Source organism: Protomyctophum bolini (genome assembly GCF_963924005.1).
Source record: "Protomyctophum bolini genome assembly, chromosome: 17".
NCBI lineage: Eukaryota > Metazoa > Chordata > Actinopteri > Myctophiformes > Myctophidae > Protomyctophum > Protomyctophum bolini.
The window spans coordinates 12,931,541-12,959,152 of NC_137878.1; the positions used below are offsets into that span (position 1 = coordinate 12,931,541).

Consider the following 27,612-nt stretch of genomic DNA (forward strand, 5'->3'; position numbering starts at 1 on the left):
CTTAACTTATTTGGCAACTTGGTTCCAGTTACAAAAATGTCTATTAAAAAATAAATGTATAATTTTATTATCAAGCATTCAGGTGGTGTGAACGAGCCAACGGGCCAATAGGTGCAGAAGAGCCGGCACCAGTGTGACCCTGCCATCATGTGTGCCAATGAATGCCTTCCACTCTCTCAGACAGTCTCTCCAGAGACCTGCAGACATCACCGCGTTTATATTCAAACGGCGACCTCCGAATTGCAAACAGTGCGGCATCACAAGCAGTTCCAAGTAAAAATAGCACTTGGCTCATGCCTTATTTCCACATTTCCCGAGACATTTGGGGATTTGAAGATAATGTGTGGGCTACGTCTGAGCCGGGCGACTTGCTCTTTCAATATCACATCTCTTCCCTTGAACTGCCTCCCGATGCCATCTGTCTAGGGAAGATAGGTGCATGCGGGAGCTAAACGAACGGCTTGCAGTGCACGCCGCTCGCCCCCTGTACAGTTGAAGTCGTTTGCAATCGAAAACGTGGGATTATCTTTTTTTCTCTCTCCCCCTGCCTCCTTGCTGCTGTTCAATTCCACCCCGCATTGCTTCCCAACTCCAGTCCTCAGCACCCAGGGTACTGGGCCTTTCTACTATAGCAGGACTAACTAGTATAGTGACTGATTTAACGGCAAGAACTACGTGTGAACTAAGTGAATGCAATACATTTGCGGTCCAACAGTTAATTAATCTAATCGATTAGATTAAAAATTTACTGTATATTGTATATACAGTAGATATTGTGGCAAACCAGGGGAAACAGCCAGGCCTATTCCCCACAGAATGAGGGAGGTGATAGAGGGAGTATATCACCCGGTACAGGTATTGCAGCCAATGGGAGCCTGGACATGGACGCACTTGCCAGTAAGGCAATCACCAGAAGCTGTTAAAGAGCCGACACCCAAGCTGTCTGGTGAGTGAGTCTGAACTGCTGGAGGAGTGAGGAAGGAGGAATCTCTCTGTGCATGAGGAGGATGGTATGAGGGAGATCTCTCAAGTGAGTACAATACCTAATTCCAACCTTTGGACCCACGTGGATGTGCTGTGCGTGTATTGTGGCTCACCTGGTATCGTTCTCTCTCCCTCCCTCCTAGGCCGACTGAACTCCTCAAGGGAGAGCCTACAGCACCCTCCCCCAACTAAGTCACTAGCTCTCTCTCTGCTCTACCCACAGGACTGCAAGTGAGAAGCCTAAGCCCCTGAGAAGAGGAACCTTTATGTTGATGTTTTCCCCTTTCCCTAAGACTTTAAATAAAAGACGCTTTAAGTTTACGTTGCCTCTGACTCCGAGCCTCTTACTTTATTGTGAATCTGTACCTATTCTCCCCTGGGTTGCCACAATATACACACGGCGGTGTGCCACCAAGGCGTCAATAATATAGCTGGAGAGTGGAGCTTGGGGGAAGTTCAGAGTTCCCCCAACCGGAGCCAGGCCCAGCTATAAATTAGTTGTCATCATTTGTGTTGTTCTGTAAAAGTGGTCGTATTAAGGGGCTTATGTATTTCAAGTATTTGTATGTGCCTCGCCCCGACGAGTCGGTAGAGTATCTGCATCTGAATGTACCCAGTCCAGCACTGACCGTATGTCTGGCAGAAAACAAGAAGAAAACAAACAAGTCTAATTATCATGAAATAAATGCTCCTTTTTAAAGGTCAGTTTAGAAACAAACACTTTATGTTCCATGGTCAACAATAATGGTTCTGGCATTTGCTGTAGCATGTCCCCCAATAATATCAATTAGCAGTTAATCCGTTATAATTAACTCAATTTTGATTGTTCGTTCTCTCTCTATCACACACACACACACACACACACACACACACACACACACACACACACACACACACACACACACACACACACACACACACACACACACACACACACACACACACACACACACACACACACACACACACACACACACACACACACACACACACACACACACACACACACACACACACACACACACACACACACACACACACACACACACACACTCTCTCTCTCTCTCTTCTGGGATGGTATGCATATCCAATAAAGAGGATAACGCATGCAGAGGCACAGATGAGAAAAAGCAGAAATAACAGGAAATATAAAAGTTCACTATAGGTGACTCCACGCCTAACAACACAGTTTCCCATTGCTAATCTACATAATTAGAGCTGTTCCACAAGCAACATTCTCACAGGGGGATGGTCTACAATGTAGACCATCCCCCTGTGAGAATGTTGCTTGTGGAACAGCTCTAAGTTTTCTTTATTTTTATTTTTTTACATGTAGACTCTACATGTATAAAGAAAAATACAAAATGAAATAACAGTCTGGTATGCATTAGGACAGTGGTTCTCAACCATTCCAGACCGTGACAATTTGGCTAAATGTTTGACCAGTTAGCTTGTCGTTTACTTTTGATGCAGCAAATGGTCTTTTTTCTCTGCTTCGCTTTTTTAGGATGGAACCAAATGGACCTGTAAGGTCCGGGAGCATAAGGATACAAAGGATCTGTCAGTGATGTCACTGACTGTGGTTTAGAAACAACTAATTTGACTCCTTGCTACTTCCGTGTTGCATAGCATAACAGTGACATCACTGTCGAGTCCTTGGTATTTTTTTCAGCGAGCAGCAGCGTATAAACAACAACAGCTGTAGCCTATTTTGTCATTCATCTTTCATGTCGACATTCAAGTATACTGTAACTATCAGAAGATAACCCAGATATAAAGTAATGCGTCACTGCAAGTTTAACTAAAGTTTTCCACCTGTACAAAGTAATTTCTGAAAAAGACATAGGCCTAAAACCTTCTAAAGAGAAAAATGATGCAATAACATTATGTTGTAGAAGAGTAGAGCTGGCAGCATACTTCAAAATAAGTCTGTATGAGAGTATGAGAAGTATCCTGGTCAAATAAAGTCAACGTTGCATAGTGACAGTTCTACCTGAGTTAAAGTACTGGAGTACTTGCGGATTTAAAAAGAAAATGCTTTAAATAAAAATGCAAATCACAAAGAAAATATGCATTGCTGTATTTAAGTTTTTCTCATGGTTCAGCTATTTTGTCTATTTTGAAATATTTTTCAAGTGGTCAATGTGTTTTGGTAAGTTGGTAAGTCTTTTTCAGGCCAACGTCCCCGTAGCTGAGAGAAATGAAGCAAGAACTCCCACCACTTATTGTATAATATTGCGTTTTCATAGATTGCATAGGCAGCTTCATAGAGCATCAGTGTGAATTCATGCGTTTTGTTTATTTCAGTCATTTAACCACTGAATATTTACTTAATACTTACTAAACTTGACCGTTGGCTATGCACTTGATCTGCTCTTGTTCCCCCCTCTGCACCAAACCTCTTTGCCCAAAGTCTACAAGCACACACTGCCGCTGCTCCCCTCAGAAATGTAATAGGGATCCATATCAAACAAGGTTTTGGAGGCACCCCTGTAGTAACTCTGAGGACCCCCCCCCCCCCCCCCTGTCGAAGACCCCTGCTGTATACGATACAGTGTTGGAACTGCGGTTAAGCCACCTGGATCTCATCATGTTTGTTTCCATCAGCCTCCGACGCACTTTGATTATTATTGGTCTCCGAGACGGCGCCATTCTGCGGCGACAGACACGGTGGGCAAAGTGTGTGCCATCTCTTGCCATGAATTAATTGCCATCTGGTTGTTTGTAGACGCTCAGAGAGGCATTAGAGAGGTTTCTATACCTCCTAACCTCCTCAGAGAGGCATTAGAGAGGTTTCTATACCTCCTAACCTCCTCAGAGAGGCATTAGAGAGGTTTCTATACCTCCTAACCTCCTCAGCGGTGGTGGAAAAAAAGTATTGACAATTTTTCTTTACTGAACAGTATGAATACCACAATGTAGAAAATACTCTATTAGGCTACAAGAAAAAGTCTGAGTTTGAAGGCCACTACCTGGATATATGATGCATTACCATGTGTTTTTTGTTCTTGCTTACTGTAAATTGCTCTGGATTAAGAGCGTCTGCTAAATGCCTAATTTGTAAATTGTAGAATTTTAAGATATTTTTTTTTTGTAAATTATATATTATTAATGCAGAATGCATACCTTTTGAAAAAGCAGATCTACAAGATCACAATGCGTTGCATCGCGGCACATTGTGAGCTTGTACATTGTGAGCTTGTACATTGGCTATTTTCAAATGGCCGAAATAAAAAGGGCTGAAATGGTAATATAGATGTTTTGTAATACAATAACACATCTTCACAGTAACTGCCGTAGTAAGTACAGTTTACAAAGAATTGTCTCCGAGATGTAGTGGATTAGAAGTGAAAGTATTGACCTCGGACAGTTAGCTCAACCGTCTGGGCACCTAGGCTGCTGAGCCAGGCTGATGGTGTGTGTGCCAGTCTACGTTCCAACTATATTAATAAAGGCAGAAAAAGCCAAAAAAAAAATATATATATCTTTAAAAAAGAAGAAAAAGTATGAGTATTGGAGTTTGGAAGTGCTTGTTTTCAATAATGCAACGTCCTGCTGCCTCCCGCATTATGTGCGAGAATGATTACAGTTATTAAAAATAGGATCAAAGTGTTGCTTGCGGCTATTATTATATACGTGGTGACTAGGTACAAGAAGTGCCGAAACAAACTTAAAGGTGATATAGGCAAGTTTTCAGCCAAAAATCAACATATTTATCTATCTATATTTGTGGCCTTATTCCCTCTATCTTCCCCTATATTTTGATGCTGAGCTGCTGCCCTGTAGACATACACTCTCCCTTTGTCTCCCTCTATGTGTTTGTATCTGTTTATATCCACTGTTGTTTATGTCGCGGGACGGAAGCGTCGTGTTGGGAGGAGGGTCTGTGTGGGGGGTGACGCGGAGTCTTAGCCAATTGCAGCGCGAGGCTGTGACTGCATGTGTGTTCGACCCAGCAGTATTATAATGAAAACGCAATGCGATTTCATTGCAACTTGCAATGAAATCGCATTGGTGAAACTAAGATATGGGGATAATATTATACTTGCAATTTGCAAGTATAATATTATCCCCATATCTTAGTTTCACCATTGTTCATGTGAAATAGTATGTTTATGATGTAATATGTAAGCCTGTTGAAATTATGAGAATCGCTATGTATAGCGCATGGTTTGGTGGTCCGGCCGGCTTGAAGCTTGCATTCAACCCGTGCTCGCCAACGGTGACAAGCCGTCGCTGATCATCATAGCGATGAATAACCGTGGACAAAGTAGTTCACATGAACGATGCTGTAGTGGCTGGGGCATTTGAGGGGCAATATGTTTTATATGCACGATTACAAATGAAAGATAATTGAATTGAGAGCCAGTGAGTCTGCTCCACTACTTCCTACTTCCTCATTTGCGGGACTCGTCGTGTCAGTCTTGTGATATTGTGATTACGCTACAGTTACCCTTAAAAAAACATGTCAACTCAATGTCATTGTTGTAACTATGATATCGATAGAAATTCATAATTTTTTAATGTCATATTTAGCCATACGAGCGCAATATCCATAGCGTCCCTCCCAGCAGCAACAACAACCCCATAGCCTGAAGTGACCTGGCTCAGCCAATAGAATGACGGGGGGAGGGGGGTGGAGCTAGATTTTAATTTGTTTGGAAACACTCGATCAATTCTGTGTACAAACACTGAAAACTTGCCTATATCACCTTTAAGCAAGACAATGTGTTAATAATAACTTTCCACAATGACGTAATATTATTGTTACCTTGAAGAACCTTGTTTCCGAGAGAGAGAGAGAGAGAGAGAGAGAGAGAGAGAGAGAGAGAGAGAGAGAGAGAGACAGAGACAGAGACAGACAGGACTCATTGAATCTGTGAAATGACCCCGGTTATCAAAACAATGACTTGCATACAGTAAGTGGGGACTGATCACTAAATTCTCCTAAGAAAGAAAATAAAAATTAAAATGTAAAAAACACAGATTGATTTCCAACTCAAACCAGGCACAAGCTAGACCAAACACAGCTCCGTTGCTTTGTGAAGCACGTTAAAAATAGATACATCGCCCGCCGTCAGCATATTATTATTCATTTTGCTCTCCGCCACAAATTGAAAGCAACCAGAGTGTGGATTGGTGAAAGACAGTGCATAGCAGTACTCCCGCATTACAGGAAATCCATATGCAATTGGTGTGCGCACTAAGATTACCTCAGCCTGGGTCTCACCAGCAGCATAATCTGCTTTGTAACTCAGAGCTGCCAGTCAAACTCTCCCTTTTAACAAGCTCAACCCGCTTATTAAAATGGCCTTGCCGGCCTCTGCGTCGGGGCTGTATAGGAGCCTGGATGTATTTATGCCAAGGAGTCCAGAAGGGAGGTATATTAATAGTACAGAAAAGGTGAGAGGACTCTTGGCAAACCATGGAGGAGAATGCTGATGTGGGCAGCTGGTCAGGGCCAGACTGGAGGTGGTGTGCTTTTAAAACTCGAGAGGTGATTAGGGAGACTTGTCACCTTCCACCGGTGGGTCTCAGACAGTTGACCCAGCTGTCACTCCGACCACTGTTGCGTCAAACCCGTATATGGCTATATTCGGGTTATATTCGGGCTCAGGGGAGGTTTAGTGTCGCAGACACGTACTGCATGCACTGGACTTGTTATTGGAGTGCTCAGGTACACTACACCAGGGGTTCTCAGCCCGTGGTTCGCGACCCCTCGGGGGGTCGCGACACCTCGGCGGGTCGCCAAATTATTTAGGGGGGTCTCCAAATTATTTTAAAAACAAACTTTTTTTTTGGAAATGTAGAGTTTACATAATACACATAGTACATGCATACACATTATACACCTTCCCTATACGTATGTATCTGGTATTTATTTATGGTGTATTGTCTCTATTATTAAGGTTATTGTAGCAGTCAATTTATATTGGGGGTCGGGAGGGGGCGGGGCGGGGGTCCCGAGACATTGCCAAAGCATTTAGGGGGGTCCCCGGCCAAAAACTTTGAGAACCCCTGCTCTACACCATGTGGTTATCAAACCCTTTCTGGATCAGGGTCCAACTTGAAAAGTAAAAAAAAAAACTGTCACGACATGTAGTTTCAGAGCATGCCTGTTTTAATGATCAATCAATCGACTTGAGTCCTGGCTTGGGATCAATGGAACTCAGTATTGAAGCATTGTGGTAATTCATGCAGGGCACAGGAGTCACGCATACGCCTCAGCCGGAATCAGCTGTCAAGTCTGCTGATTGCTTTCAATCAGCCATGCTGCCCCTCATTGCCTCCACAAGGTGGTCCGTCTACATACAGCTCCCTCTTACACTGGATCTCTGCTTTTCAACTGACCTATAGCCAAGCCCCTCCCCAAACTGCTATGGTCCAATCACAGCTAAGCATAACGTTTTTCTATATGATAAAACATTGTTTTAAAAGAGTAATGTCACGCACATATTTTTTCCAGTGCATATGGCAAGCCTTGTTGACGGATTTGGAAGAGATTTTGAAGGTCTGGTTCCAAAAATGAACCAGTATTTAATGTGTAAAATCCATTTAATTTACATTGGAATGAATGAGCCCGGCTGGAACGTGTCCAAGTGGGAGTGTCTAAGTGGGAGAGGGTGGGGCGGCTTAGTTAAAGGTGAATTGCTGCTGCTGCTTTTGGCAAAGCTTAACTCCACCAACCCAGCATCAACCTTATAGTTCAAAGGGTAGGTTTTTAGTCCATTACTAAAAGCATCAGTGGAATGTGGTGCTCTCAGGTGCAAGGGGAAGGAATTCCACAGACGTACTGTAATGTAGATGTAAGGCTCGGTCACCCATTGTTCGGAGCATGGTTTTGGGGATGGGGAGAAGGTGGGTGTTGGAAGAGCGGAGGCTTCGAGTGGCGAGTGATAAGGGAAATCTGGTATTCGCTCAACTGTATAACACTTGATGCAATACATGGTTAAATCTACTTTACCACCTTGCCTGAAATCAGCATCATTCATTGATTGAATACATTATTAACAATAATGTACCGCCGGGCCGCCGGGGGCCCCGGCCCACAGTTTGAGAACCACTCCACTAGAGCATGTTGCTCGTGCTGTTAATAGTGTGCCTGGTGATTGAATGTGTGGGCTGTGGGCTGTGTGTGTGTGTGTGTGTGTGTGTGTGTGTGTGTGTGTGTGTGTGTGTGTGTGTGTGTGTGTGTGTGTGTGTGTGTGTCTGCTCGGTGGCCTGCATGTTGCACTTTCAGCTGCCAGTGCAGATGAGTCACGGCGGGGAGGAACTACGCTCCTTTGGTCACAGCAGGCAGAACTCAGTGAACTCAGAACTCAGTCACCCCACAGTCTGACTGTGGGGAGACAGACATACGTACAGGCTGACATACAATAGGCTACACGTGTTGTGCACAATTAATAAACAATGTCCTAATTATGTCCAGAGTTCTTAAGTTAACATATTTGGATTTGAACAGAAAGATAACGACATAAATCACTCAAAGTGAGTGACAGTCTCAACACTTGTTTGTCCAAAACACACAATAAGTCCTCTCACACAGACTTGTGTTAATTCAGCCATACAGACTCCATTTGACACAAATCAACACCACTGTTTGTCCAAAACCCACTATCTCCTCTCCACGTTTCTACTTCCCCACTTGTCCTAATGTTAGTAAAATAATTAACACATCAACATACCTGCAACTTTGCAAGTGATGCATCATGCTGGAGCCTCTAGTCTAAACGTCTGTTTCCCTCATTTTATTTCCTTCTCTTGTAACCGGCGGGAATGCACTTTTGTTTCAAAACAAAATAATGTTGACAGTACATGTGACTCTGCTACTATACCAGACCGGTGGAGACGGGAGTGAGAGGGAGGGGCAACTATACCCTGAGCAGAGCACCGTGGTGGAGGCACGCAAGTTGCGTCGCAGGAGTTAACGCGTGAAAAAAAGAAAAAAGGGGTGCTTGCTGCCTCGCTCATTGTGTTGCCCTCAGCAACGTGTTGCCCTACGCATAGTGCGTATAGAGTATACCTAACGACGGGGCTGTATATATCTATATATATATTACATTGCCATCATTGCATAGCATTAGTACCCATGGACCACAAGTTCAGAAACAGAGCCCTACAGTAGACACACTATTATACTGTACACCAGCGCTGGACAGACAAATGTGAACTGACAGTGATAGGATCAACTGACGCAGGTTATGAAAGAGGACATCGATGGAGAGATTGGAAAGGAACATTACTTTTCGGCAACTTGTTCTCCCTTACTTTTATTCAAAGCCCATTACAAGTCAACTCAGAGCGGTCCATCACTTTGACCTCACAACGGGATATTTCCACTCCAACTGTTTCTATCACAATGTTCCCACACCTTCTGTCAGATGATATACAGTATGATATATCATTTCATTTCTTACTTTTTTTTTTCTTCTGTGTTATATCCCTCTAAACTCTACATTCTGATCTCAGAGGCAAGGGTATAAATGAGCACAAGGGAGACACGCGCTGCATTCAATCGTTGTTCGCTCTCTCAGACTTGTTGGGGTAAAAGGTGCAGTTTGGTGTTAAAACAATGCTGCGGCTTAGCTACTTGCATGGGCGTGTGCACGTGTACATACAATTACGCACACACATAAAGTAAAGGCAAATATAACCTGAGGCGTTCATTATGCGGTAAAGATAGAGCATCAAATAAAGGCATGGGGAGTGAGCGCATTTGTTTGACAATCCTTCTCTTCAACACACAAGCAAGCAAGAGGGAACTAATGAATGAACCACTTCCAACCTAGCGTTTAAAGCGATAGGTTAGGACACGTCATTATAGGCGAGTCAAACATTTTAAAAACACAGCAGCGTGTCTTACCTTGATGTGACTGTACTCGGCCTTGCTGGACTCGCTGCTGCCAGTCTTGTCTGCCCGCGGCTTGAGGACCTGGCGCAGTGGACTGGACATGGGCAGGCCTGTGACGCTGATGCCATCTAAACGGTCAAAACACAAACAGCCATACTGTTAGGCATAGGTATTCATTTGGAACCAATATATTAGAATAACTGACGATGGTTTGGATTAGCTGATACACTAAATGCCAAAGTGTTAAACCGGAATCAGAACCCAATGTGGAGAAGCAGTGTTAACTTGTACCACAGATGTGGAATAACTGGCAGAACGCTGCACGTCTGCTATATTCCCCTCAGAAAATTATTTCAAAGCTGACTTTTGTCCTTTTACTAGTATAGGGTTATAATTTTTTTATTTACCCACGTCTGCTGCACACATTTTGCCATGGTTATATTTCAACTTTAATATTTTAATATTCAAATTTTACAATGAATTTGCTCTCTTAATGCCCAAATGTATTAATGTTTCATTGCGTAATGTTTTATGTGAAGCACTTTGAAGTTTGAACTGCCTTCTTGTTGAAATGTACTATACAAATAAACTATAACTTAAATAAACATTGGTAAAGTGTAAGTTATATATTTTTTTTAATCATGTTTATTAAAAAGGACTCTAGCAACCACCTGCAATAGCAACTGCTTGGCCACAATACTTAGTATACAGTACCACTGGTTCTCAACCACAGGTCCAGGGCCCACCAGAGGTCCCATGGAGAGAAGTGAGATAAAGTGGAAAATGGACACATGCATTTTACCGTTATATTCAATGTTAAACCTTGACAAATGTGTGAAGTTGCTGATCTGGAAGGTTAAACAAAATGACATGCAAGTCAAGTCAAGTCAAGTCAAGTCACCTTTATTTATATAGCACATTTGAAAGACAACCGAAGTTGACCCAAAGTGCTTTCCATATAAAAAGTTACATCATAAGGACCTCATGAAATACAAAATAATAAAATAAACGAAAAATATTCAATCCTTCATACAATAACAATACAATATAACAACATCACAAGGAACATGAGAGCATGTAATGCTATTTACGAAGAGGTTAAAACGTTCACAGACTAAGAGCTAAAGGCAATGGATCAAAGGTGAGTTTTTAGGGAGGATTTGAAACGTCCGATGGTGGGGCTGGACTTGATGTGTAGTGGGAGACTGGGGAAATGACTGAAAACCTTTGCTTTTTAGGCTCATTGAGGGGACAACAAGGGGCATGTGGGAGGTTGACCTGAGTTCCCTGTAAGCGGGAGGTGCAGAAACCAGGTCACAAATGTACTCAGGTGCGAGGCCATTTTGGGCTCTAAAAACAAAACGTAGAATTTTTAAATGTATTCCGTGTTTGCAGTTGGGCCAGAACCGGGGTTATGTGCTCGCGCATTCTGGTTCCTGTCAAAAAGTATTGCAGCTAAGCTTTGGGCCATCTGTAGGCGGGAGAGAGTGGATTGAGTCGGGCCATGATACAAGGAGTTACAAAAGTCCAATCGAGAAGTGATTAAAAGCGTGGATCACAGTTTCCAGGTCACGGTAATCTAAAATAGGTTTCAATTTTGCTATTGTTCTTAACTGACAAAAACTGCTACTCACTACACTGGACACTTGTTTGTTAAAATGTAAGCTGGAGTCAAAGTGAGCACCCAGGTTCTTTACTGTGTTGTGCACATATACAGAGATGGGGCCTATAGGGGAAACTTGACTTGCACAACTGTTATTGAATGGAATGCTGCAACACCGTTTTCTTTTTGAAATATTATGGCCACAGTTTTCTTTTTTAATTAATCTCCTCGGAAGGAAAATGTTGCAGCACTCAGGTAAGGGTACTTCAAAACCAAGCAGTGTTTTCCCTAGTCAATGCAGTCATATCTGTAATGTAATCTGGGGCGTACCGTACAGACGGGGGGGGGGGGGGGGGGTAAACAAAGTATTATTTACAGTGCATCCCAGTCACAGGGGTTTGCCGATTTCACACACACCAGTTTTTCCAGCCCACACACACACACACACACACACACACACACACACACACACACACACACACACACACAACCACCACTCCAAACCAAGCTGTGACGCCAGCATGGAGCCACTGACGTCAGCACAAACATTATCTGTTACTCCAATGGGGAAATTGCTGAACCCATGTACTGTAGGGCTCTAATAATCTACCCACTATTCCACTGTTCCATGGTTCTTAGCTTACGTATGATTCATGACGACTATTGTGATGTATCTGATGTATTAATTACCATGCTTTTGTCCTTGCTTACTGTACAGCAAGTCGCTTTTGTAAGCCCTTTGTGTTTTAAGGATTATGTTATACTTTAGCTATTGAAAAAAAAACAGATCTACAAGCTCATAGGCCCTCATTTATCAATCGAGTGTAAAATCTGCCACAGATTCGAGTGCAGGTTTCGTAGTACACCCACGTCGCCACGGCATTTATAAAGTGATCGCAAACAGCTGATCCTTCCTTAATTTCGTTCTGACGTTAATAAATGTGACGGCTGAAATCTATCTGGCACGCCCTATGAAATCAAGCCTCGCCCTCGTTTTTGCGACCTGAAAACGGCAATACGTTTCCTGAAACCATGGTTACATGGACTTGCTGCCCCAGCTCTCTCATACACACACAGACGCACGCACGCACGCACACGCAACTTGCAACTTGTTGTATCTTAAATAAATAAACCTGCATGAATTAAATAAAGCTGTAGGTCTGTTTCTCCTCTCGCTTCGCTTCCCCCTTGATGCCCGCCTCACCCCCCCCCCGCACGCACATATCGCAATTTGCAAGCAACTGTCACTGTGTGTTGTTAGTTGTACAGTTATATTAAATTATTAAAGTATTTTTAATTTAATATACAACAAGATCTATTAGTGAACGAAAACCTGAACCTGTGAACCATGAATTAAATAACAAATAGGCGCGCGCGCGCACACACACACACACACACACACACACACACACACACACACACGCTGCTGTTTTGCATAGGTGCTGCTCCTCGATCCTGATCCTGTCCTGTCTGTCTGTCCGTGACACCGTGATCAACTGACCATGCACGTTCGACAGTCTATTTAGATTGCCTCGCAGTCGCTAGTCGCTGCAGTGGATAGGCTGTCAACTCAACTCAACTGTCAATATATGAATGTGCAGCTAAAACCGTAGCCCATGTGGCTGGCACTGGTGGAGTGGTGGTGGTGGGCTGGCTGGGTAGCCTACATCTCCGATGCGGTTCCCACTTGCGCTGGCGGTACATTTGGCATTCGAGAATCGAGCGACGCGTCGGGTTTATTAAACGAGGAGGAGATTGCACATGTAACTCCAGAAAGACATCGGCCTACTGTAGATTAGGCTACAGTATATAGGCTACCCATGCATGTTGGGACTCTCCGCAGCTGCAGGCAGCACTGCACTATAGGCTATACTTTCCAACGTCATGGAAATATTCCAGCACATGTATGCGCTCATGCAAAACACTGTTTAAATGGCTTAAATCAAGTGCGATTTTAATTGTAAAGTTGGAAAGCTCCTATAAATTTAATATGACACAAAGACACATCTTGTAGGTCCATTCCTTTTTTCTTTTTCTTTTTTTACATGTAGCCCATATACATACAGTTTTATATTAACATTTTAGGAGTGAATACATATGTTTCGATGCCTTTGGCAGCCTCTCAGCAGTTCAGACAATGCTGCTCCGCTTGTGTAAGACAGAAAAAAATGCGTACGCCAGCTGAGGAGCAAACGTGGAAATTGAACGTTGTCACGTTCAATTTCAAGCTTTGGCGGAAATGGTAAATGTCAAAAATGTCGGCAATTTCGGCGTGCACCCATATTTTGGCGTACGCACGGTTGATAAATGAGGGCCATAGTGCTGCACCAAGTGCATGGGGTGGTAGGTCTGCTATTTTTGAAAAATCGTGATAATGTGGCAGAAATCTTTGAATATATATTATTTCAGAGCGCACGTTTTAACTCTTAAATCTTTGCCTCTGGGGGTCTCATGGGTTTTTCAGAAAACGATCAGGATTTAGAAGACATTTGTAGAATTGTCCTCATGTCTAAATGGATTAAGAGCAGATCTGCCAAATGCCTAAATTGTACGCAGTACACACAGTCATACTTAAGTAATTACTTAGTGTTTAAGCCTCAATATGAAAGGTTTAATTCCTACCCCGCGATTAAAAACGGGGTCTACCGTATGAGAAACCAAAGTGTTTGGAGATCTGCCAATTTAAAAATGTTTGGCCTTTGTCAACATCGTGAGCTCCTGCTAACACAAGCCGTTTCTTACAATGGAGGTCTGCGAGTGAGGAACCCGGATGTGAAAACTCTCTCATTGTAGACTCCTGGGAGTAGGGAATTAAAACCAACGATTTGTTTCAGGTTACTGATATATGTAGTACATGTAACAGCTACATATCTTTTGTATAGTTGCATCTGGTTTTAAGTAGACCTAAGTAGACTGTAGGCAACGCAAGCAGGATTATAGTGAGCACGCAATGTGCCACACAGAGATATGACTGCAATTACCACACTGACTGCAGTACATTTTAATGGCTCCAATCATGACATCTCTGCATCATGGTATAGCAGAGAGAGAAAAAAAGTCAATGTCAGCATTAAGGGGTTGTTATGGAGCGTTGTCACATTTTAGCCCATTACGCTCCGTATCTCTATCCCCTGGGGCTCTGCACAACCCCATCATCATCATTAGCAGCGCTGTTTAGGTTTAGGTTCACTCACTGTACTTATGGTCTCATGTACTGCTCTAACTGCCGTCAGGCCGTTCCATTACGTACTGTAATGGAACGGCAGCGTTCGGGCCACTGGGGGCTAGTCATTGTCGCGTCCAGGTGTCCAGAGTCAGACGCCACTCCAAACCTGGAGCTTTAGAATCATCAAAAGCGGTGGGTGTTCAACCAATGGTCCGGGGAACCACCAAGTTGTCCTTGAGGGGGGTATAGTTAGGATTCAGCATGTCAGTGCTGAAATAGACATGTAAATGTGAAATACATACTTAAACATGTAGCTAGGCGTAATGTAGAGGCCACAGAAGTGAAACTGGTGGGTCAAACTGAACCGCCAATATGTCAATTTGAAGCTATGATTCCCTGCTTTCATATGACACGAACAAACACAAATTTAAAAAATAAGCAACGACAGCCTCGGTCAGAAACTGTCACAAATGATCGGAATTGGAACGGGAGCAAAAAAAAACGTGAACGGGACATCCCTACCTAACACTCCGATTGCCCAGGGTTATTTAATCCATTAAATCATAGCGCCCAAGACATTTATAGCAGCGGAGCCAACAGTCTAGAGCCAATCGACAACAACGGGATGTATGATTAAATCTACCGCGACTATAGCGACGGGACAGCGGTGGACCGTCTAACGCATATTTTCTTAGAATTGGACGGGATGATTTAGATCACGTTTTAAGATTTTCATTCTCGTCGGCTAAATAAGGGCGGGGGACTTTTTCGATGACGTCCCACTGTTACGCAACATTGAGTATTGCGCAACAGGCGCTCCTAGGCTGTTTTCATATCAATAAACTTCGTCTTTTGGATAAAACTTCGTCCTGGGCGCTGGGTGTTACTAATAGAAAGGTCGGTGAACTTCGTCCTGGGCGATTTGGGTGTTAATAGTCATGTGATGAACTCTACAACCTACTCCCAATTATAGTATGTTCTTTAAACTAAATCCTACGATTCCTACTCAAGCCCACAATTGTATTTACCTCTGAAAGTACAAATGTAACCAAATGGACTTGTAAGTGTCCCAAACAATCTGTACACTCAACAGCTACAATTCAATAAATGGACACAGGGTATTACTGTGTATGCTTCCTGTATTCTCAAACTTTTAAACATTCCAATTATCGCCACTAATAATGTGTAATCTAACGGTTATGTAATGCTATCTCTACGGTGACACTGGGGGTGTAGGATGCAATTCTCGTATCTGACTTTTGTTTGTGAATCTGTTAATGTAATGAGTATTACGATTCATTTTATGTTGTAAGTAGGGTAGGCATTTATAAGCTTTTAGCTTCTGCCTACTCCTTTTGATCATCTTCATGTTTTTTTGGTTTTGTTTTCATACCAGCTTACGTTCATTGTCTTTACATTCTGTATCTGAAACTGAAGGAAGATCAAATAAACTAAACTAAACTAAAACTAAATTATCGCCACTTCTTATAAAAAGGTTAATGCATTGTTGTGTTCTTTCTCAGCAAGCACGTGATACATCTATGAATAGTCAAATGACAGCATCATCACTGTAATCGATCATATGGAACTGTGCTCTCTGGGGGGTTAGAGCACATGTAATTGGAGTGCCGTCAGAAAATGAAAACCAATACTGTGTAGCCGTAAGCTGCAAGCACTACAATTTCATGAATGAAATCATGAGGTGAGATTAGTCGTCTACTCCGGTAGAGTATGTAAATACGTAAGCCTTGCCCGAGCCTTGTGGCCCATCTTGCAAGAGCGGTCTAAGTTTTGTCTCCCGCACACGAGACCCGGGTTTGAATCACATTTGCATGAGACATATGGTCGGATTACAGCTTTATCCAATTTAGACATGTTACACACTACCTTTCAAGCCGAGAATGTCATTTTATTTAATTATTTGTATTATTATTAAGTCAGGATTTAGAAGGTGTTTTTAGAATCGACCTCAGGTCTTAACCCATTTAGACCGTACGACGTGTGGGAACTAATCCAACCGACGGGTTGCTAGGAAGTGCACACACACGTCCTAGCGCATTTTCATTGATATCAAACGAGAGAAAAATATTCAGTATTTGTTTTCCCTTTTTTTGGAGTTGGCCTCTCCTTCTGCACCATACTCTTGCTCATACGCGTTGTTGTTCACTTCCCTGTTTACCGTTCACAAAGAAAGGCTCAGCGCGCATAATCTAAGGAGCTCTCCGTGGTTTTGACCAGATGGATATACTAAGCTCTTCCTTTCTGACTTCAACATGACTCTCGTTCAAAATATGAAGCGAGCGATCATTAGCGACTGCAAAAAATTGTCACCCGTTTTTTTGTCCGGAACGGGAGGGAGGGTAAGGGGTGGGGGGGGGGCTTACAGAGTAAAAGCGGCCATAAATATGGGAATTGGAAGGAAATATAAACTATATTAAAAAAATGTAATCGTATAAACCCAGCATGCAACTACGTCAACATAGTACATCTGTGACCTATACGGAAGTTACCCAGGGACCTGCATGGCTGCAAGCGTCCTCATTAGTCAAAACAAACTGCGTGGAACTTCTCATTACAGCGGCATCCAGAATGTAATAAATCAATGAGCCACTGTGCAGGTGAAAATGCCACAGCCCACCTCTCTATGCCAGCCCAGTCATCATCCACATAAGAAGAGGGGAGAAGGGGGAACAGATTTCAATCAAGACACAACGCAATGCAAAGAACCACAGATACTAATAATCTAAATATGTGGTTCTCAAAGAGGGGTCCGGGAATGCCAAGAGCTCCTCCCCCAAAGCAAAACATTTAAAGAGTTTAGAGAGTTTAACGGTTAAAGTGGTTAAACTTTAACCATATTGTTATACAATTATATGGATATAAAAAAATCACACACGTGTGAACTGAGTGGTGCAATTCCCCCCCCCCCCCCCATCTCTCTCTCTCTCTCTCTCTCTCATTAGAGACACAGCAGTACCCCTCTCTCTGTTTCTGGCGCCCCCTACTGGTATAAATAAGTCACATACTCGTGCTCATCCAGGTACACAAACAGGTAAACAAACCGGTACATACACGGACATTGCTGGTTGTAGGAGTGGTTGCACCACTCAAAAATTAATGTGAAAGGTCTTGACACAGATATTCTCTTATTCTATAGAGGGTATGCGCATGCTTAAAGTGAATGGCACATCGAGTGGCAAAGCAACATGCAAATGGAGTTTAACATTGTTTAACGTTGTTTAATGCAATCAAATAGGACTTTTCTGTTTGGATGTATGGGCTATCAAGGCCAGAAAGTAGTTTTTTGACACTCGGTAGGCATTCCTGCATAACTTCCGGATTTGATGATAATGTCACGCACATACTCTCTATAGGGAACTGGCCTAATATATAGCTAACATTGGTGTTCTGCAACGTTAAAACAAGGTGTAGAACCACTGCACCACACACACACATACATCCTGTGGTGGAGAGGATTAAGGATGACATCAGTCAGACTGGCCCCCACCCCGCCCCATCCCAGCAGACATCAGTATGTGTCCGCCCGTCCGTCTAGGGGACAAATACAAATACTTTAACCTATTAAACCCTCCTCCTGTCGCCTCCACTTATTTATGTTTGAGAGGCGCTAGCCACTCCTATATCCAGTGTTGAGGGTTTGTGCAAACACACACATTGTCCTAACACAAACATTGAATGCCATTTACCATTCATTGACAATGAATGGCCAGTTTGGAGTGTTTGTGCACACAAACATTGCGTGAATAGTAAATACAAACATTGAAGACTAAGGTGAGGACGCAAATTCCGATTGGCTGTAATGACGACAAGAGCGCCCCCCTCAGTGCCATGATCCACCATGCACGTTGCCAGTCGGCCACAGGAGCACCGCCACTATTTATAATGTGTGGTTATTTGTGAAAGTTTGGAAGCATTTGACATTTAAAATAATAAAATCCTATACGGTATGTGTGCCCAAAACAGGGACACCATGCAGGGTGAAAGTGACTTGGCAAGCACGCGGCTGAAGGAAACAAAGAGCCGCTTGACTTAACCCATTCTGACCTGAGATCAGATTAAAAAAATGTCTTTGCTTCTATGTCAGTCGTTCTTCGATTTAAAAAAAATAGCAGACCTACAAGCTCGTAGCGCGCCACTCGGTTGGCGCGCTATGAGCTTGTAGATCTGCTATTTTTCAACAGCTAAAGCATAGCATGATGCTAACACCAAAAGGGGTTCCCGCCCAAAATGACTTAAGTCCAGCCAGGTAAGACGTCCATTTGACACGTGTTGTTTTACAGATAGACTATACAGCTATAGGAACGGAGCGTATGATGGACAACCTCATTCTCCCACAGAACTGCGGGGAGAATGCCCTGACATAAAGCTCTCGGTGGGAGTGAGACTTTGAATTACGGCCCGTCGTCTAAGCTCAGGTGATTGTCTTGACAGATCGAGACTGCAAGTACAACCACTCGGAAAATTACAGTGCCCCCTTTCTCAAGAGCACATTGTGTCCGCATGCACATCGCAAATCAGTTAACTGCAAAAACACTGACATCAAAAGGAAATCTGACAGAGATCCAGATAGAGAGAGGGGAGGGAGAGATAGAGAGTGAGAGAGAGAGAGAGATATGTGGACCAGGGTGAAGCAAGAGGACATGCACAAGGATGAATGTGAACAAATGATTACTATCATTATTCAAAAGCCAGCGCAGTTGGTAGTCTAGACACTCCATTACAGGCTGCAGGAAATCATCAACAAGTAGATCCTCTGGTATAATTATGCTCCCCAAAGACAGACAAAGACAGAGAGACAGACACAGAGACAATGCAAGGGACGGAGATCATTTGGACGTCTCTAGGATTCTCACGGCAACGTGCCTGATTTATACTCGGCAGTGTGCCACGTCGCGCGCCGTAAATAGCCTCCACGTGTGCAAAATGTTTATATGTAGAATCATAATTATAGAAAAGTGCGCGTGCCAGTGTTGTGGAAGTAATGTTAAGACGTGGACATTTACATGAACAAGGAAAATGTATTATACATAGTTATCTCCTCCAACAGCTGTGTCTATAGTGAGATTGACTGCATCGTGCCGTTCTCTTCGTGCTCCGTTTATATTGCCTCGAAAGGCAATGTGGGCTTTTATTGTTTTAGTAGTCCAGATGGTCACTGCCTTTCCATTGACCTGTATGGGTTAAGGGGACGTGCTACTCGTGGGGCATTTAAGCAGTGAGACCTTTTTCGTATGGTGAGCCATGCTGGGATTTGTCATGCAAGTCTTGGCTCCTTACTCAAGGAAAGTCTCTCTGAAGTCTGAAGTCTGAATTCTCGCCGTGCCTCATTGTGTATATTATGGTTTTTGAGCATGCACTGCCGATTCCGCATTGACAGTGTGTAGGATTATGTTTAGCCCATTCTGGGCGGGAACCCCTTTTGGTGTTTTAAGCATTATGTTATACTTTAGCTATTGAAAAATAGCAGATCTACCAGCTCATAGTGTGCTATGAGCTTGTAGGTCTGCTATTTTTTTTTAATCGTGAAAATGTTCCTCAAATCTTTGAATAATATATATTATTACAGAGTGAACATTTTAACTCAAATCTTTGCTTCTGGGGGGTCCCTGGAACAACATATTTTCAGATGGGGGGCAATTTCATATAATTCTTGGGGTCATTGACATGAAATATTGAGCAACACTGATATAGAAACATCAGGATTTAAGACATCAGGCCTAAATGGGTTAAATTATGTAGCAGCTGTGGATTGTGGTGCGATTGTGGGTGTGTAAGCTGTCTGGGCATGCCTGCGTGTGTGTGTGTGTGTGTGTGTGTGTGTGTGTGTGTGTGTGTGTGTGTGTGTAGTAGGCAGACAGGCAACAGTCTTTTGGTATCTTTTGTTCATGAACCTTATCGCCTGCAACAGCTTTATTTTCTATTTCCGTACCATCATAAGGAGTTAGGTTTCTCGGGGTGAAGTAAAGGTTGAAGATGACTGCAAAAATCAGCTGATGACCTAGCCAGAGTACAGCAGAGGTTGTTTTTCTTTTTTTTTTAAAGACGACTTTTCCTCAAGGCATTTCTTTCTTATTTATCGGACCGTGGCGGTGATCAAAACAGCAGGGGAGAGAGAGAGAGAGAGAGAGAGTCCGTGAATCACACAGTCATGGAGTCCGACTCCAGAGGAAAACAGCAGCAGCATTGATGCATCAATTGGTATGATCCTCACATCCTCACAAAACCTAAAGGGCCTGCTGTAAGTCAAGGCACATTAGTCCCGAGCGATGACATCACTCCCACCAGACGCCTGATTTATGCTGCTGGGGGTCTCAAACCGAACTGGAGGGAGAGTGACAAAGTAGCATGAAGATAAATCAGGAGAGCCAGGAACCCGTTTTAAATGTTCCCTGTGACCTGCTCTCCGTGGCCTCGTCTTATTTACTCTCTCTCTCTCCCTGTGTGTGTTAACCCATTCTGGGCAGGAACCCCTGTTGGTGTTTTAAGCATTATGTTATCATGCTTTATCTATTTTTCAAAAAATAGCAGACCTACAAGCTCGTGGCGCTCAGTGGCGCGCTACGAGCTTGTATTCTTTCAGAGCGAACGAGCGACGTCAGGCATGAATGGGTTAACAAGGGAATGACTTCAACGGACAGCCTCCTCCATTCCAAAAAAAACCCAGCCTGGTTGCTTCTATGAGTCCTTATTAAACTCATCACCAGTTTACCTCAACAATCCACCAGGCAGTTTGATGATCTTGTCTGGAGGTGTAAAACAAGTCGCAGCTGCACCGACACTTCATTCATTAATTCATTCAGTGATAATGATTTTACTCTAATGGTTGTCCACAAAACGTGTGAGACATCCTCACACCTCACTGTCCCGTGTAGACTATAGTCCACGCGAGAGGTGGAAAGAGTCAAACAAAAACACATGATCAACCGACGCTTCACAGCATCACCGGGAGCACTGAGATATGTTTCAGTCATGCTCAACAGAACTAAATAACCGTGAAACATTTGTGAGCACTCAGTCAATCTCTGAACACGTTGTGCTATTTAATCTAGTGATCAGGAGGAGGAGGAGGAGGAGATCTAGCAGCAACGTGCAGATCAGAGACATCAGTACGAGGCTCTGATGTACCCACATGAACTGCATCAACGCGTTTTATCCTCGAGCTACAGTGCTAGAAATGAAGAAAAAGAGATAAGAGTGAGGGTGAGGAAAGGATGAGAGAGAGAGAGCAGCACTGTAGGCTGAAAGGTCCAGACAGCAGGGGGTATGATTCAGTTCACACTGTTCCATGCAGCAATCCACAAAGATACAAGCCATGATTAGAAAATGCAGTAGGATGCTATCAAATATACTTCCATTGTAATAGTATTCATTGAAAAACAAAAGGAGAGGAGAGATTATGCCCAATGTCATATGGTCCGGGCTTCTAGGCTGTTGGGAGCAGCATTATACAGTGCGTGTGTGTTTTTGTGAGCGTGCATGCATGTATGCGTGTGTTATGTGCATGTAATGTACAAACCACAACATGGACAGAGTCACATCTAGTCTGAATACCACAGCATGAATTCAGAACCATGGACAGAGTCAAATCTAGTCTCAATACCACGACATGAATTCAGAACCATGGACAGAGTCACATCTAGTCTGAATACCGCAACATGCATTCAGAACCATGGACAGAGTCACATCTAGTCTGAATACCACAACATGAATTCAGAACCATGGACAGAGTCACATCTAGTCTCAATACCGCAACATTAATTCAGTACCATGGACAGAGTCACATCTAGTTTCAATACCAGAACATGAATGCAGAACCATGGACAGAGTCACATCTAGTCTCAATACCACAACATTAATTCAGGACCATGGACAGAGTCACATCTAGTCTCAATACCACAACATGAATTCAGAACCATGGACAGAGTCACATCTAGTCTCAATACCACAACATGAATTCAGAACCATGGACAGAGTCACATCTAGTCTCAATACCACAACATGAATTCAGAACCATGGACAGAGTCACATCTAGTCTCAATACCACAACATTAATTCAGAACCATGGACAGAGTGGCTTGTTTGTCTCCGCCAGGAAGACAAATGGCAGGAGACACAGTGACGCTGCCTTTGCTGTATCCACTGAGGACTTGAGTTTACTCCCCCTGCATATCAGACAGGCAGCCTCGGTTGATGGCTTCAAGAGACAGTGTGATGACCCATCCCATGGGTGTGTGTGTGTGTGTGTGTGTGTGTGTGTGTGTGTGTGGGGGGGGGGGGGTGGTCACTAATTGTTGTTCTCTGTCCATGTGTAGGAGGAGAGGGCCAGCCTGCTGAGGTGTGTCTTGGGGATTGACACACCTGGTCCCAATTATCCCTTTGGGTATAAAAGCAGGCTGGTCTCTCTCTCTCTCTCTCTGTTTGTTTGAAGTAGTTTCAGTTCAGTTGCTTTCTGCACTCGCACATACAGGCCATGTTCACACAGCCATACACACTTTACATTACTAATATCACTGACCATTCACACCTCATATATTTTTGCACCGTTCATGCCCGACTATAGATTTGAACTTATCTGTTTTAACCTGTGATTTTAACCTGTTATGTAAAGTGCTTTGCATTTATGTCTGAAAGGTGCTCTATAAATAAAGATGATGATTATGATTATTATTATTATTACCTGACCTGTGCTCCGAGAACACTTTTCCTAGTTGTCCATGCTTCCGTGCATTTTCATTAGCAAAGGCAGCTGCACTTAATAATTAACTCCCAGTTCACTGGACCATAGCCTCTAAACTGGCCCAAACAATGGAGCATCGTGCAAACAAGCGTGCCAGAATATTAACACAGGCTTATTAATATTATGATTATATGAATGTATAAACGGGTCAGATATAATCAAATGAGCACTGCGTTGGAGAATGCCACCCTGACTGTGACATTCTCAGAGAGTTTGTAAGGGAAACGAAGCCATATCTCCTTAATTCAGGTCCCTAGACTATTGCTTGGCTAATTAAAACACTGAAACAGTATGGATTTATAACACTGAAACAGTATGGATTTATAACACTGAAACAGTATGGATTTTGAGTGGACTGGAGTAGAGAAAAATACACACGCACGCACACACACACACACACACACACACACACACCTCTCTCAAGAATGTTCCGACAGGCATTAATATTTGCCAACCTACAGCCACCTCTGATGATCCTACTCAGTGGTGGAAAGGAACTAAGTACATTTAATTAAGTACTGTACTTGAGTACAACTTTTTTAATCTACTGGAGTATTTCAATATGTCAGTACTTTTACAGTACTTCTACTCCTACATTTCAGAGGCAAATATTGTGCTTTTAACCCACTACAATTATTTTATACTTTAGTTACTAGTTACTTTGGAGGTTTTTGTTATTATTACAAAACATACATTAAACGCTTCAGTACTATATACATTTCGACCATTTGAAAATGGCCGATCTACAAGCTCACAAGCTGGTTTGCTATTTGGGCTAGATTAGAGATCTGCCGTGGTTACCCGCGTTTGGCGGATGGTGCAGTTAATATAAAAAGGATGATATAATGAATGCGTTTGCATAGTGGTTGAGTTGGGTTATGAGTTATGCCCTCATATATTGTGGTGTCCTCAAGCCAGTAGAGACCTGCGGATGGCAGATTTAGCCGCGGGTAACCGTGGTTGGCGGATGGTGCGGTTAATATAAATAGGATGAGGAGGTCGGATAACGGGCGGATAATGCATCTCTGGTTGCCGTTGACAAACAACTCCATCCGCAGGTCTCTAGTTCAGATGCTTAATACTCGTAAATATTCATAATATATAATACACCAGGGCTTTGGGCCTCATGCAGGAAGCAACATACAAACAAATTCCCTCTGTCCGTATCCGTGATGTATTCTTATTGATTTCTGAGATTCAGGTTGTCTTATACTTTTGCTCTTCTCTCGGTACGCAGGCCTTTAACCAGTGGTCCACTCAAGAACACTCTTACCGAGATGAGAAACAGCCCCCAAATTGTTTTGTCCAATGCAAGGGAAATGTGTTTTAAAACACGGAGAGACATAAAAAGATATGCATGAATGTCATAACATAAAAAAAAACGAAATAAATTAATTAATTAAAAAGCCCAGATTTCCTTTGGTATCCTTGAGAAAGACGCCTAATAGCATGATGAGCAGGCTAGTGCACTGCATGGTTGTGTCCACGGGTGGAGGAATGTAATGCGCATTGTACATAGAGCCGCCATTATAATTGCACCATTCACAGTTTTACATTTAGGGTAATTATAATCATTGGGTTATTACATTCATGGGCTAAAGAAATACAGCTGGTCCCCAGATCACAATTAACCCATTTAGGCCGGTGTCGACATTTCTAAATCATTTTTCTGAAATACGTATGTTTCTATATCACTGGTGCTCAAAATGTCATGTCAAGGAGCCCAGAAATGTAATTGGCCTCCGACCCACATCTGAAAACATGTTGTTCCAGGGACCCCCCCAGAAGCAAAGATTTGAGTTAAAAACGTTCGCTGTGAAAAAATAGCAGACATACAAGCTCGTAGCGCGGCACTCGGTGCCGCGCTATATGAGCTTGTAGATCTGCTATTTTTCAATAGCTAAAGCATAACATAATGCTTAGAACACCAAAAGGGGTTCCCGCCCAGAATGGGTTAACTAAGACACTATAAAAACCCTTGGATAATATTTGCATGCATTGCAATTACCATAATTTTGGTCATGATCTCACTGATTTTGGGCCATGTTCCAGTGATTGTGCCCAGCCTGCTGTAGTGCAGTTGTTCTCAAAGTGATATCTTCAAAAAACAGCACACAAACTCACAGCGCCTCAACTGCTTTTTTTTTTAAATATACAAAATGTTGAACACTTTAAATTTCTTGCAAGTTGTACATAAATGACAGTTCTTATCAATTCATTGCAAATTATGAGCGAGTTGCTACGATCAGTAGAAGTCTCTCTGACTTTGGAACCGACGTGGATATGATTTACCTACAAGCACAGGGACACACGGTCGGGGATATGGACAGAGCCTTTTGGAAAGTGATGGAAAAGAATGCAGGCAAGTGGCTGACTGACTATGCTGGCACCATGTAACCTAACAGTGAACATGACGGTAGCATGCACTTTACTAGCCTACCCAATAATTAGCCGTTCATACCACTTATTTGAACCGTTAGCTGAACATTGAGATGCGTAGCCTGCCCTGAAACATATGCAGTCAGTTTTGTTTATTCTCTGTAATGTTATGCACACGATGCGGTGTAGCTTGTAGATAATGCCACTCGTCCGTCCAAACTACTGTATGTTTTTTTTGGCAAGCTACGTACATCCCTGCATGATCGAGCAGATAAATTATGCTTTTTTGAAACTATATAGACAGATGAAGCAGCGCAACAGCACAGAGTGCAGTTGATCTGCGGTTCATAAAAGCGTGCTGCCGTGAGTGTGCACCACCCGACGTTAACGGTGGTGCACACTCACGTGACGTGTATTAGATTATGGCAGATTAATTTAACACTTGGCCGGAATAATAAAATGATGTCGGTCACGTTGGACGGACAGGAAAAGCGGAAGAGGAAACCCTGGCTCGAATAACACATCTACAAGCTCATAACAATGTGATAATGATTTTTTAAACCTTTTTACCTTTACTGTTTCCATTAGTCGAATGAATGAATGAATGACCAACCACTCACCATCGTTGAGGTCCTGCAGGAGGTGCTCCTGTCCGGAGAAGTCCAGCTTGGCTTTGATGTTGACAGTGAGCGTCACAGACTGGCCCGGCTTCAGGGGCAGCTGGGACAGAGCTCCTTCCAGCTCCCAGCTCAGGAACTCTCCGAAATGCTTCTCTGGAAGACACCAGGACATCAACACGTCAGAAAAAATCATATGAAGGTTAACATTTAGCATCCCTATTCTTGGGGAAACATTCACCGACAATAGCTAATCTAGAAGCTGTAGATGGTTGATTCTTGGCTAAGATTTTGTATTTTTAGAAAAGTGTATTAGTTAACATTTCTGTAAAGTATATTTATCTGTAATGATTTATCTTTGAAAATGTCAATATTAAAAAAAGTATGGATAAATATCTACAACATGCAAGGCTACAACAAAAGATATATATATATATTTTTTAAGAAATGTTCTACATCTGCCATTTTGTAAAATGGCTTCATTATATTGTCCCAAACAACACCCATCAACAAAGTTATGCTAAAGTCGACGGGGAAAAAAAAACGTTGGGCTCTTTTCACTATGAATATAGCAAAATCGGTCTGGTCCCTACATGTCACTGGTCGTGGTCGTGAACAAAGTTATGCATTTGCTCCCTTAGAAGTGTGATTAATTGTAAAATACAGTCATTTTGCAATGTATTTCTATGCGGGGACGTCTCGAGAGTTCCAGTGACACGCAGTTATGACATTTTCCGAGGTGGACGGGCGGTGCTTCAAGAGTTGGACCTCCTTCTTATCTTTTGGTGTTAGCATTATGTTATGCTTTAGCTATTGAAAAATAGCAGATCTACAAGCTCATATGAGCTTGTAGGTCTGCTATTTTTGAAAAATCGAAGAACGACTGACATAGAAACATAGCTTTTTCAGAAAACTGTCAGGATGTAGAAGACATTTTTAGAATCTGATCTCAGGTAAAAATGGGTTAAAGTAGACACATGGAGACTATATAGTTGCACTGTTTTCACACTTAAGACAATTACATTGGGAGAAAGCAGTGCCATTTTGTTACCCTGCCTTTAAAGAAAATAGGTATTCTGGAACAACTTTAATGCATCAAATAGGCATTTATTTAAAAGGTGCATGAAAAGTGCACTGAGGGCGAACACACATGTTCAATGGTGCCTGCTGGGGGTGTTGCCACATGCAGACAGTCGCTGTTCTGGGTGTTTTTTTTAAGCACACGAGGGGCATGATTTAGCCCCGACGATGAAT

At 42.8% G+C, this 27,612-nt stretch overlaps 1 protein-coding gene across 1 annotated transcript in view; it reads right to left on the minus strand.

Annotated features, from left to right (window-relative positions):
* Window positions 1–27,612, minus strand: part of trappc9 (trafficking protein particle complex subunit 9) — a 285,531-nt gene that overhangs the window by 167,116 nt on the left and 90,803 nt on the right. Inside the window, exons 17-18 of the mRNA XM_080787679.1 lie at window positions 26,362–26,514; window positions 9,848–9,963 (exon numbers count right to left, since the gene is read on the minus strand). Coding sequence (XP_080643805.1) covers window positions 9,848–9,963; window positions 26,362–26,514 — 269 coding nt within the window. The remainder of the gene's footprint in view (window positions 1–9,847; window positions 9,964–26,361; window positions 26,515–27,612) is intronic.